At 41.1% G+C, this 12,531-nt stretch overlaps 1 protein-coding gene across 1 annotated transcript in view; it reads right to left on the minus strand.

The window, feature by feature from the left end:
* prom (prominin) overlaps positions 1-5,607 on the minus strand; it is a 123,734-nt gene extending 118,127 nt beyond the window's left edge. The window contains exon 1 of the mRNA XM_019050037.2: positions 1,484-5,607. Within this exon, the coding sequence (XP_018905582.2) occupies positions 1,484-4,949 (3,466 nt within the window). The 5' untranslated portion in view covers positions 4,950-5,607. The remainder of the gene's footprint in view (positions 1-1,483) is intronic.
* Positions 5,608-12,531: the final 6,924 nt, after the last annotated feature.

Consider the following 12,531-nt stretch of genomic DNA (forward strand, 5'->3'; position numbering starts at 1 on the left):
TAAGTTAATCAAATAATTTGTGTAGTGCCGATAAAATTTTAAAAAAATGTGCAATATGCAACAACATAGCAAAAAATGTTCGGTGACGTGATCAACAGTTTCCGTAATTTATGCGCTAAAAATTGTTTCCATCCACAAAGCTGAAATTTTTTTTGCTCATGTTTCCTATGCAACATCACAAATTTAACAGATTTCCCGAATTCTAGTTGTATTATTTTCCAAATGTTTGTTTAGATCTTTGAAAACTTGAAAAACTAAACGGGCAATATACTCCTGTTATCGTCAAATGACGCCGTAACACGAATCTATAACTTACGGAACTATTTTTATGCTCCTCATTCATCGCCAACTAAGCACTGGTTAGAAGCTCATCTTTCTTAGACTCAGAAAACAAAAAGTAATGAATCAAACATTGTATTTGAAGCTGAAAACAGAATAATCACCCGCGCCTTCAATGCGCAAGGCTAAATCAATTGGAAATTTGAATACCACTATTCGCGCGTCAAAGCAGTCATTTTGCATAGCCAGTAAACTGAAGGCGACTCCTCGATTCGCGCTGTCTGGAACTGGAACTGGTGGTCGTATTCATAAGTCATTTCTTGAACGTTGAGGCCTCTTTAACTGCGATTTATTTAATTCTTACATATTAAGGAGACATTGAAGAAAAAGTGAAGTTAATTTAACATTCTGGATGTAAAAAAAGTGTGCGAGAACTTATAAAATGCTGAACTACCTGCTACAGCATAAAAATAAAACTAACTGCTGTGGCGGGTGATTCACATTTTATAAGTTCTCGAACTCTTTTTTTACTTCAAAAATGTTAAATCGACCTCAATATTTTTCGGTGGACCTAAAAAATGGAACTACAATGGATATGATCCATACACTCGGGATTTGCAATTTTTTTTCTTTCTTTTTGATTGGTTTAATGATCGACTTATAAAGAGTTGTAATTTGAGAAACTTATTACCTCAGCAGGCTGATTATTGAAATTAATAACATATATTTCGGTTTTTTGTATTTCAATATATATTTAAACAATGGATTGCTGATTTAACAATTTAATTGTTAAAAAATATGTTCGACATGTTTCCCTGCCAATTTCATAATACAAAATGCGAATTTAATCACCCTCGTGGTTAAATTAGTTTTCAACTATTGTAAAATGTACATTCGAAACATGTCGGACATATTTTTTAAAAATTCAATTGTTAAATCAGCGATTTCATTTTTTTTCGGTGATTTTCGTCGATATCCTGAGATCATGTGTTCAGTGTAAACCAAAAATGATATATTGAAAGTCTCTTAGCGGCCCGCTAAATATTGATGAAAATGGACATAAGAGCCGTCATTTCCGATCTATGTCATCTGTATGAACTTGAGATATTGACAAAAAAAAAATTTCCAATTTTTTCCCGTGATATTGATACTGTTACTGTTTCCACGATTTACGACTAAGGATAATTTAATATTTTTAACTCACCGACAGGAAAGTCGTTTGGCTGAATGACCCGGAACAGGAAACCAAAGTAGTCGTACGGCAGGAAGTCCTCAGGGACACGGGTGCTGTTCTCAACAGGCTCCATTTCCGGTGCATCGGGGAACTTGATGACGCGACGCTTGATCTCCAAAAGCTCGTCGTGGAAACGCGACTTGACGGTCGAACGACCGATCGACGTCATCGAACGACCGGATGACGTCATCAAGCGACCGGAAGACGTCACGCCGACCACTTCCCTCTCGTTGCGCGGGTCCGCGAAGTTGGCGGCCTCCCCAAGGAAGGACTCCGGGTCGCGGAGACGCAGAGGTGAAACATCCGGGTCGATCAGACTTGGTTTCCGGTCCAACCGGAAGTCGAGAGGCGGACCGGAAGTAGGCATTCTATCACCGGAAGTTGGCTCGCGGAGCCTGGAGAAGAGTTTCCGGCGATCTGAGGTGTTGATGTTTGAATCCTCCCGATAGAGGAAAACAGGTGAACCGGTGGTTGAGATTTGGAGACCGGAAATCGTATCGCTGTGCCGTGAAAGGTATTTCCGGTGAGTAGATCTGTCAAAATTTGAATGTTCACGATAGGGGAAATCTGGAGGACCGGAAGTAGAGATTTGGAGACCAGAAATCGTATCGCTGTGTGGTGATGGGTGTTTCCGGTTGCCGGTATTGAGCTTGTGGTGGATGGATGATGGTTCAGAGAGACCGGAAGTTAACTGACCTCGGTCATTGGATAGGTGTGATGAGCTATGCAGTGTATTCTCTGGCACTTGATGAGCATCAGGCAGACTCTCGGGTTTTTCTAATTTTAAACTGTTCAATACTTCGAATGGTGACGGTTTTAAATCAGAATTTTTGTTTATTTTTCTTTCAAAATCGAAAGTGGCATGATCGTCTCGAAAGTCGTTACGATGTCGGTTGTTCCTTCCATCTTGGTCGCTATCGTGTTTTAGGTGCTCAACAATATCTGACGTTGTTTTTAAAGTGAGGAGAGGCATTTTTGCCGGCTCGGCGCTAGGAGGCAGAGGTCTGTTATGATAATCAGAAAAATAATTCATTTTAGCAGATTTCGACGCAATGCTATCTCTCTCCTCCAAATCCAACGGATAAACCGGTTCCTTAAAATTCGAGAATTTCGGTGCACCGTCAAAATCAGGGAGAAAATCACCGGCTTTCTCTGAAAATTTTAAAAATCTGTCATGCTCATCAATGCCATCCATTCCGTGCTTTGAAAACTCAGATTTGTGTACTCCATCGCCAGAGCTATCAAAATCATCATCGTTGGCATTTCGATTAAAATAGGTATCAAAGGATTGTTTCAATGACTCAAAGTTTGACCCACTCCCTCTTGCACTTTCGAAGTCCGATTGTTTTTCGAAACTCGGCGCGAGGTCCAAATCTAGATCGTAGATATCCTCATATTTTGCTTTACTCAACCCTGGATAATCCCTCCCATTTGTCAAATCCAATTTGATGAAGCTCGCATCTAGGCCTGATTTTACTTTAAACCTATCGTCAGCTTTTATCTGAATAGCCCTCTCCTCAAAAACGGGGGTTCCCAAACTTGTTCCCGAAGCTTTTCCATCTATTTCCGGCAGCTTTTCCGAACTCATAGGTGGCCTCGTCACTTGTTTAGCGGACACCGTCTCGTCAAGGTCCCCATCCTGCCTCCGATACACATCGTCAAATCTAAACCACAGTTTCTCGTCCTCCGAACCGGAAACGGAGTTTTCCGCATCCGGTTTCAGGTCCAAACCGGAAGTCACCTCTGTATCGACGTTTTTCAGGCTGATCAAAGACTGCAGAAACTCGTTACCGATGTACATAGAATCGTGGTGCGTCTCGTTGCTGATGCTCAGCAGGTACACAGCATCACCGGAAGTCGTCTCAATTTCCGGTCGCGTCATTTCCGGTCGCGTCATTTCCGGTCGCGTCATTTCCGGTCGTGTCATTTCCGGTCGGTGTGTCGTCGCCGGAACCGGTTCGTTCTTCTCTTCCTCCGCGAAGTGGTCGTAAATCTGGAAGGCTTTGCTCTTCAGGTAGTCCAGAAAGCTCCGCCCCTCGAGCTTAGCTTGTTGTCTCATGGAAACCGGTTCGGGGGCTTTGGCCGACTTTTTCACCAACCGGTCTTTCTGCGAGAGGGCCGCGCCCAGCGCGCTTCCGGTTTTCCGGTCGATCCCGGTGACGTTTTCCCGCTTCAGGAACACGCTCAGCGCTGGCGAGGGAACCTCATCGTTCTGATAATTCTCGGCCAGGACCTCCTCGTCCCGCAGGAAGAAATCCAGCTCCACGCTCTGGGAGTAATTCAGAGCCGCATCAGACGGGATTTGGTCATCTATGTACTCGGGTTCGAATTTCCTCTCGAAATCATTTTCCGTCGTGGGGTTTTCGGCCGGGACTCCATTCCCGGAGCCCGTTTTCTGCGCTCCCGAGGGACCATCTGTCCGACCGGATATTGTCTCAGGGTCGTTTCCGCCGGAAGTTGTCATCGGGCCGGAAACTAGGACCGAATTAACATCGGTCGTAGGTCTCTTCTCTTCTAGATTGTCGTCATTTTTCTCGACGATTTTCGTGGACTGAATATCCTCGGGTATCGGTTGAGGGCATTTTTTCGTGATATCTTGTTCCGGATTCGGAGACCCTTTACAATACTCTCGCCGATCCGGGGTTATAGATTCACCCGTCACTGAAATTTTGACAGTTGAGCGTGTTTTATTCAACTCAACTTGGTCCAATCCACGGTTTTTGCCACCGTGCATCGATTTATTCTGCAATCCTGCCTTGAATGAAGCTCGATTGTCTGTAATATTTTCAGTGCCGTCTTTCGAGCCGATAAAATTGTCGTTTGTTATCAGTTTCTCAGTCACAGAGCTTGACGTTGAGTAAGTATTTGATTCTGGAGTAATATTTGAAGTGCTTTTCACTATCTGGCTTGACCGATCCTCAAAATTATTTTTTGCCGTGGTGAATAGCTGAGCCACAAACTCTGAGTCTTGTGAACTATATCCCGAAGTAACTTTTGCTTCTTGGTATTCCTCACTGGTTATTCCTTCACGGTTTGCTTTCTTAATCACAGAAACATCCAGATTAGATTTTTCTCCGTTCGGAAATTGCTCGCTAGATGTCGTTGCTACGCTTTGACTGTAATTATCCTCACCGCGGTGAGTTGACACTGGTATTCCAGTCTCACTTTTTTGTGAATTTGGACTTGTGGTAACTTTTGTATCCCATGGAAGAGAATAATCTCCCGTAATGGATGCTGCCGGCTCACCGGAAACATTGTAAACATCTCGATTTCCGGTTGAGGTCACATCCGGTACTACAGTGACGCGACGAGAATATTTCACGGCATTCCCTGAGTTGTTTCCCATGTTCTCGTGGTCGGTCTTCAAATCACACTGCGACGTGACGATGAAACTCAGAAGAGCAAGAGCGTAAATTGACCTCTGCGTCGACGCCATGGTTCAAAAAGGCTTACGGAGGAAAATTAAAAAGAATGTTACCTACTCTATTTACGTTTAGATGAGGTTTATTTGCCCTTTTTATCGCCAAATTCAGTGTGGGAAACTCAATGTAATATTTTGGATATCTTCCGGAGGTAAAAGTTTTACCTGTGAATCAACGTTGCGCGGTCACGAGGAAAACTCGATGGTCAAATTTGGATGCACATTAGAGAACGATTTGGTTCCACTTGGTGGGTATTTCGGTAAAAAAAACTGAGCATTGATTTTGATCCGATGGTTGAAAATTTAATTTATGAACGTTTTGATCCCATTTTTTTAGGTGTGTAAAGCGAAAGCGAAATGAAAAGCGACAAATTGACCGTATAGATGCTGTTCGTCTAGTTTGCTTTGGTGTGCCTCTCGCTTCTTACCTTCTTAAATAGTGGCAAATTTTACTACAAAAATGAAATTCTGAAGATCTGAAGTTTTCATTTTGCTCATTTTTCACTGCAGTCCAAATTGAGCGAATACTGTTTTTACTTCAGAAACAAATGTTTGGATCGATAACAACTGAACTTTCAAAGTAAGATGCCTTGAATGAAAAGTCCACTACGGAGTAATAATTTGAATGATTTACATGAGGGATCCGTATAGAAATTTCCGTCGTCGCACTGAAAATAATCTCTTAAAGCATGAAAATGTGATCTGATTATTTCCGAAAAATGAGCTTGAACCGAAGAAACGCTTATCTCGGTCAGCGACGTTCCAGATTTTTTGTTATACTTTTATGTTCTAAATAGAAAACTACTCATGTTGTACTTATGTTGAAAGGACTTATACAAAAATGAAGAAGAGAGAAAAAACCAAGGAGAACGCAATCTTTGGTTTTAACCCACTTTTACATCGATCTTGCACAGTCAAACACGTCCAATTTTGAGCGTTTGATTGCGAATACACCACGCTGCAGCACAGTAAAAGCACAAAATATAAAAGAAATATTAAAAAGCTTTGGAAATCATTAAATTAGACACGGAACCACGTTGATATTTTCAAAACACACGTTATATTTTCCTTTAATAAATATTTTTTTTTCTTCGTCAATTTAAATGAGAATAATCCGTGCACTTCAACATGCAAACATTTCAAAATCATGAGTTGAAAAACGCTGATTCTGCGAGTTTAAATATTAGAGCCTAACTTAGAGCAAAATGTGCACTGGCGCCTGCAAACCCAACAGGATACTTCACGCGTTGCGCAATGCGTGAAGTATCCCTGTTAGGTTTGTAGGCGCCTATGCGCGTGCGGCGGCCGGCGGGTCACGCTGGTCCCCCGCCGCGCCGCAGAGTTCTATGGCGTTTCAAGCAACTGTTTCGCGACATAGGTGTGGCACAGTGTCATACGAGATTGAAGGCGCTCCAATGTATCAAGAATGACAAGCTTTCTTTAAGGGTACAGAGCTTTCCTTGCAAAATTAATCAAGATACTACGGCTCAAAAAGAGAGCGGTAATCTCAAAAACTCACTTAGTCCTAGCATCCGTTTTTAATAACGTTTAGCTAGCATAATTTTTGAATTTCATTACAGAAAAATTTGACTCAATTTAGGCAGAAGCATTCTTGAGTATGCCGTCAAGAAGATTTTATTTTGGACCAAGAATAAAATAGCTGAATGAAAGCGGGTTTCTGCTTGATCTAAGTAACTTTTTTCTTATTTAAGCATCCTTTTTTCTCTAAACAGGCACTATTTTCTTTAATGATTTATAAGGAAATCTTCTCGGCGGTAAATTTGAGCATATTTCTGCTTGCATCAAGCCACTTTTCCCTCTAATTACGTTAAAAAATCATGCTAAACGTTGCTGGGTCCAGATTCTAGGACTTGGCAAGTTTTTCGACTACAGCTCTCTTTTTTCGTCGTCACTCGATTTAATTTGCGAGGGAACTTCGTGCTTTTGAAAGATGCCATCAATCATGATACGTTGGGGTGCTTTCAATCTCGTATGATACTGTGCAACACCTTCATGTCGAATTAGGAGTTTGAAGCGCCGCGGCAAGCGGACTTAAACTACTGGAAAAAACAAGTGCTTGGACAAAAAATCGTTGACGAAATGTCCTATAACCGTTCACTTTACCGACGAAGCTCAGTTACAAGAACCATAATTTTGGTTTAACGAACTAAAAATTAGGTTTGACAAACCGAATTTGTCGGGATGATATAGAACATCGAACTTTTGTTCGTACAACCGAACTTTTGTTTCTCAGTGAACGTCGATCGAATATCGCCGTTATTCTTTTCGGTGTACTGCCGTACTAAGCAAGAACGCCGTAAATCCATCAAGATTTTTCCGCGTTTTTTGTAACTTACCCCTGAATAAAATGAAAACTGTTTTGCCCTTGAACCTCAAATTTTCAGGTTATAAGTTCTTGATAGTATTTTTGAAAGAATTCCGTAAAAAACATTGTCCCAAGGTAGATAAGTTTTTCTGCTATGATACATTGTTTCCAACAAATATAAAATGGCGTTTACGGCGTTTTTACGTTGCAAGGCAGTGTAGACCTATCACTTTTCCCGAGGGATTTTCAGAAGTTGGACGGAACTGGGCCTCGAAGAGACGCAATTTAAAAACTGTGCCAGACATGTTGATCGGAGTCAACTCGAAGTTTCGCTCGGCGGCCTGAGTCTCGACGCAACTTCCCGGGCACAACTAATCTCTCTAATTATTTAGCGGCCATAAATCACGCAATAAAGATCGCAGGCGACACTTTAATACCCCGCTCCCGTTTTAATGAAGCCGTCGCGGCCGGAACCGGAAACGCGTGTTTTCACGCCGGAAGTGCCTGTTAACCGCCGTTTCCACCATCGTCCCTTGCATAATGAGAGGCTCCGGGCTGATTTTTGAAATTTGTAGACAAAGCTATCGACAAAAAAACATGGGGGTATGGAGCGATTCTATCGGTTGAAATCTGTGGTTTCTATAGACTAAGCGAGAAAATGATGGACTAACTATAGGGTCTCTGGTGGGTTGCCGTTAGTCAGTCTATTACATACCTTCTATATCCTGAGGGCTGATTATTGAAAGTCATAGACAAAGCTATCGACAAAAAAAACATGGGGGTATGGAGCGATTCTATCGGTTGAAATGTGTGGTTTCTATAGACTAAGCGAGAAAATGATGGACTAACTATAGCCCTAGTAGCAATGGCTCTTAAAAAAAGTTCTACAAAAAGTTGTGCAAAAAAAGTAAAAAACTTGTAAATTTTAAGAGTTCGTAAATTTTTAAGTAAAAAAACTTTAAAAATATTCGTTCTGGGAAACCCTTTTGGGGAATTCTTTTAAGTAAAAAAATAGTGTTATTTTAATCAAAAGAAAACGTAAAATGTACGTAAAAATCAAAAAAACTATATCCTCAATTTTTATGGGCTGCAACTGTTCCTTTTATACTTTTCTGTTCACCACTTTTTTCCTCGTTTTTGCCCGCAAGAAGCTAAAAAAAAATACGTAAATTTTACTTACAATTTTTCTTCTTTATGTAAAAACCCCCCAAAAAGGGTTTCCTTATACGAATATTTCAAGAGTTTTTCCGTAATTTTCAAGTGGTTTTACAGTAAATTTTGAAAGATCTCTTAGAATTTACGAGTTTTTTACAACTTTTTTCAACAGCCACTGCTACTAAGGAGGGTCTCTGGTGGGTTGCCGTTAGTCAGTCTATTACCTACCTTCTATGTCCTGAGGACTGATTGTTGAAATTGATAGGCAAAGCTATATAGACAAAGAAGGCAGAAAGGATGTGGAGGGATCCTGTTGGAGAAAGTGGCTGGTTGCAATGGACACAGAGGGTAAATAATAGACTAACTAACGGCAACCCACGAGAGACCATATAATTAGTCCATCATCTTCTCCCTTGGTCTAAAGGAACCGAATATTTCAACCAATAGGATCGCTCCATACTCCATATATTTTCCTTGTCCAACGCTCTGTCTATCAATTTCAACAATCAGCCCGCAGGAAAATACGGATTCGATCGACATGAACGGATTGAAAAATGTAATTGTGCATGAATCAATCGACACCGATTCGATGGACAGTTAATTTAAAGAAATAAAGAAACCGGCATCGATTTGATCAATATGAATCGATCGAAAACCCAAAACGTAAACTGATCGACGTGATTCGCTCGACACCAATTCAATCGACAACCGTGAATCGATCGACAGATCCTTGAGTCGATCGACAAACCCACGAATCGATCGAAAAAGGCCTTGAGTCGATCGACAAAAGCCATGAATCGATCGAGAAACCCGTGAAACGATCGACAAACTTGTGAAACGATCGGCAACCCGTAAGTCGATCGAATCGGTATCGATGGAATCGCGTCGATTGGTTCACATTTTCATTCTCGATCGATTCATTTCGGTCGAATGGACACTAGTTTTTTAATAATTCGTCGATCGAATCTGTGTCGATCAATTCACGTCGAACGATGCACGTTTTCACTGTTCGATCGAATCCATCCCCTCTCTTTGTCCATTCCAACCACGCGTTTCTACCAATAAGATCCCTGTACAGTTCTTTCGTTATCTTTGTCTATATAAAAATGTATCGAAAAATAAAAAAATGGAAATTAACTTTCCAACATAAAAGATATATCACGCGCTTATTCAGCTTAAATTTCGCTCATTTTATGGAGGGTGCCGAGTAAATATCTAATGGGGGAAGGGGGGCAGTTCTCATCAGTCCCGTCTATGTATTCAATCTCTATGACAAGGACCTAAGATTAACGCAAGCAATCTATTCAGACTTCGAAAAGTTTGCACTAGAACTTGCAAACCTGAGGGCATTATCATTGACCATAAGGAAAGCCACTTTATTGGAAAGTGAATTCGCACCATTTGTCGAACAGCGAGCATTTGACTGAGTTCCACTACTGACCCTAATCTCCTCGTTCTACTTCTCACGATAACCGCTCCAATTCAGCAAGCACCCTTCCGATTTCGCAACATTTAACAACCTTTTGAAAACAAATCTTCCATTCGCCCTCGACTAAGCGATATTTGCATGAGATGAAGGAGTTTTGCGGTTTCTTAGTGATATTAGTTGGGACGTATGTATTCTTGAACAAAAGGTTTGACTTTTGATTAATGATATTCAAGTTTATACGAGCGCAGATTTCAAGATGTTTCTGTTCTTTCCATCACTATTCTCCAAATGATGGTAAAATTGATTCTAGGTTCCCTATCGTAGCAAAAAAATGAAGTAACGGCAAATACGTTACTTCATATGTGACTGTTTTCAAATTTTGTAAAACTGCTCTGATGAAATGTGATTCATATAACTAAAAGGGTTTATTCCCATCACTTAATAAATATTTCTCCAAACATGTACATTAAATAATTTAATACTTTCTGAGCCGATGCATTTTACTGCCTTCATTTAAAAGTGAAAAATTCTTTTGTAATGGAGGAAATTATCGTCATTACAATATATGTTAGTCGTTGTTAAAATACAAGAAACTCATGAATTTTATGAAATACACCAACAAAATTTAAATACCGTGAGATATGCTAAAAAACTCATGAAAGGCGTCGAATCGATCTAAAAATGTATACACCTGTTTTTCCCGCTACTGTCTCTGTGACATTTGAAAACGCTTCAAAATACTGCCGTGCTAAGGAAGAACGCCGTATGAACATTCGAGAGTTTCCGAATTTCCTTCGATAAAATATTTATTTTTGAGGAAAGTTATGATTATTTTCCCTTGAAATTTTCAAGAACTCAAGGTGAAATTGCGAATAATATCACCTAAAAAAATTAGAAGAAAAACCACAGAAAACACCAGATTACACAGATTTACCCAGAAATATACGATTTGTCAAAGGAAATCTGGCAACTCCTGAAGGTTCATACGGCGTTCTTCCTTGGGACGGCGGAATACTAGCTGCAGTATCGTTCAAATGATCGATATCTCACAGTTTTGTCCCATCCATATCTACTTCTCGATTGCTGAGGGCCGCATCCGACGTTAAAATATCGTTGAAGTCGATAACTCGCCAATCAGGATCAAAAAGCCCCATTGCACAATTCGGCAGTGCTTTAAAGTTTCAGACGAACTTTGGATACATCGATGTATAGTTCGATACTTTCACTACCTTCCCCGAGCCTTTTTCATCGATATCTCAGCAGACGGAATCAACAAGCTCCATTGCACAATCAGGCAGTGCTTACACCTGAAACCCGACGACCCTTCGATATATCGTTCGATTTTTTTTACCGCAATTGCCGAGCTTTTTCCATCAATATCTCGACAGAGACAATCAACAAGCTCCAATCAACGCTTAAAATATCGTTGAAGTCGATAACTCGCCAATCAGAATCAAAAAGCCCCATTGCACAATCCGGCAGTGCTTTAAAGTTTCAGACGACTTTTGATACATCGATGTATAGTTCGATACTTTCACTACCTTTCCCGAGCCTTTTACATCGATATCTCAGCAGACGGAATCAACAAGCTCCATTGCACAATCAGGCAGTGCTTACACCTGAAACCCGACGACCCTTCGATACATCGTTCGATATTTTTACCGCAATTGCCGAGCTTTTTCCATCAATATCTCGACAGAGACAATCAACAAGCTCCAATCAACGCTTAAAATATCGTTGAAGTCGATAACTCGCCAATCAGAATCAAAAAGCCCCATTGCACAATCCGGCAGTGCTTTAAAGTTTCAGACGACTTTTGATACATCGATGTATAGTTCGATACTTTCACTACCTTTCCCGAGCCTTTTACATCGATATCTCAGCAGACGGAATCAACAAGCTCCATTGCACAATCAGGCAGTGCTTACACCTGAAACCCGACGACCCTTCGATACATCGTTCGATATTTTTACTGCAATTGCCGAGCTTTTTCCATCGATATCTCGACGGAGACAATCAACAAGCTCCAATCAACGCTTGGGATCCGTGTCGCTATTAAGGAGCCAGCCTAGCGTGAGCCCCTCAATATTCCCGCTAATGAGCCCCGTATTTTCGCCCCTTTCCCACGAGGGGGGGGGGGGCGCCTCCACCCCAGGGACGCCCCTCGACACCACTCGCCCTCTCGACGCTGAACTCGCACAATCAGTCAGCGCGGATCACAGGAAGAAAATAAAGTCCTCTTCAAGATCGAGCTCTCCCGAAATACAGTTGCCTTTTGATGATTGCAAGCGGGGTTTTCGTATGGAGTTTTTGTGCTACGGCGGATTTTCAGCCGTAAATCTTGCAACCCTGTCGCAAGATTTCTGTCTCGGCCTTTTGCCTTATTGCCAGATTTACTGCTCTTGCCACTCCTTCCTCTTGTGGTCTTGGTTTTTTTCTAACGAGCGTTGCCAAGTTTGGCAAAAAATTGTTCCGAAATTAAGAGGAGTAGCTCTTGCTACTGAGAGCTGAGATGCTTTGAATTCTTTCCTGATTGGCTCTTTAGTTTATACATGTATGTATGACTTTTATCAGCTTCATTCAGATTTCCTCAAATTATATGTTGACATTTGTTGTGCTTAATTTTGGGGTTTTGCTGAGAGATCTACAGACTTTTTAGATTTTGTTGGTCTTCACCTTTTGTAAAT

Source organism: Bemisia tabaci, chromosome 9, assembly GCF_918797505.1.
Source record: "Bemisia tabaci chromosome 9, PGI_BMITA_v3".
Lineage (NCBI taxonomy): Eukaryota > Metazoa > Arthropoda > Insecta > Hemiptera > Aleyrodidae > Bemisia > Bemisia tabaci.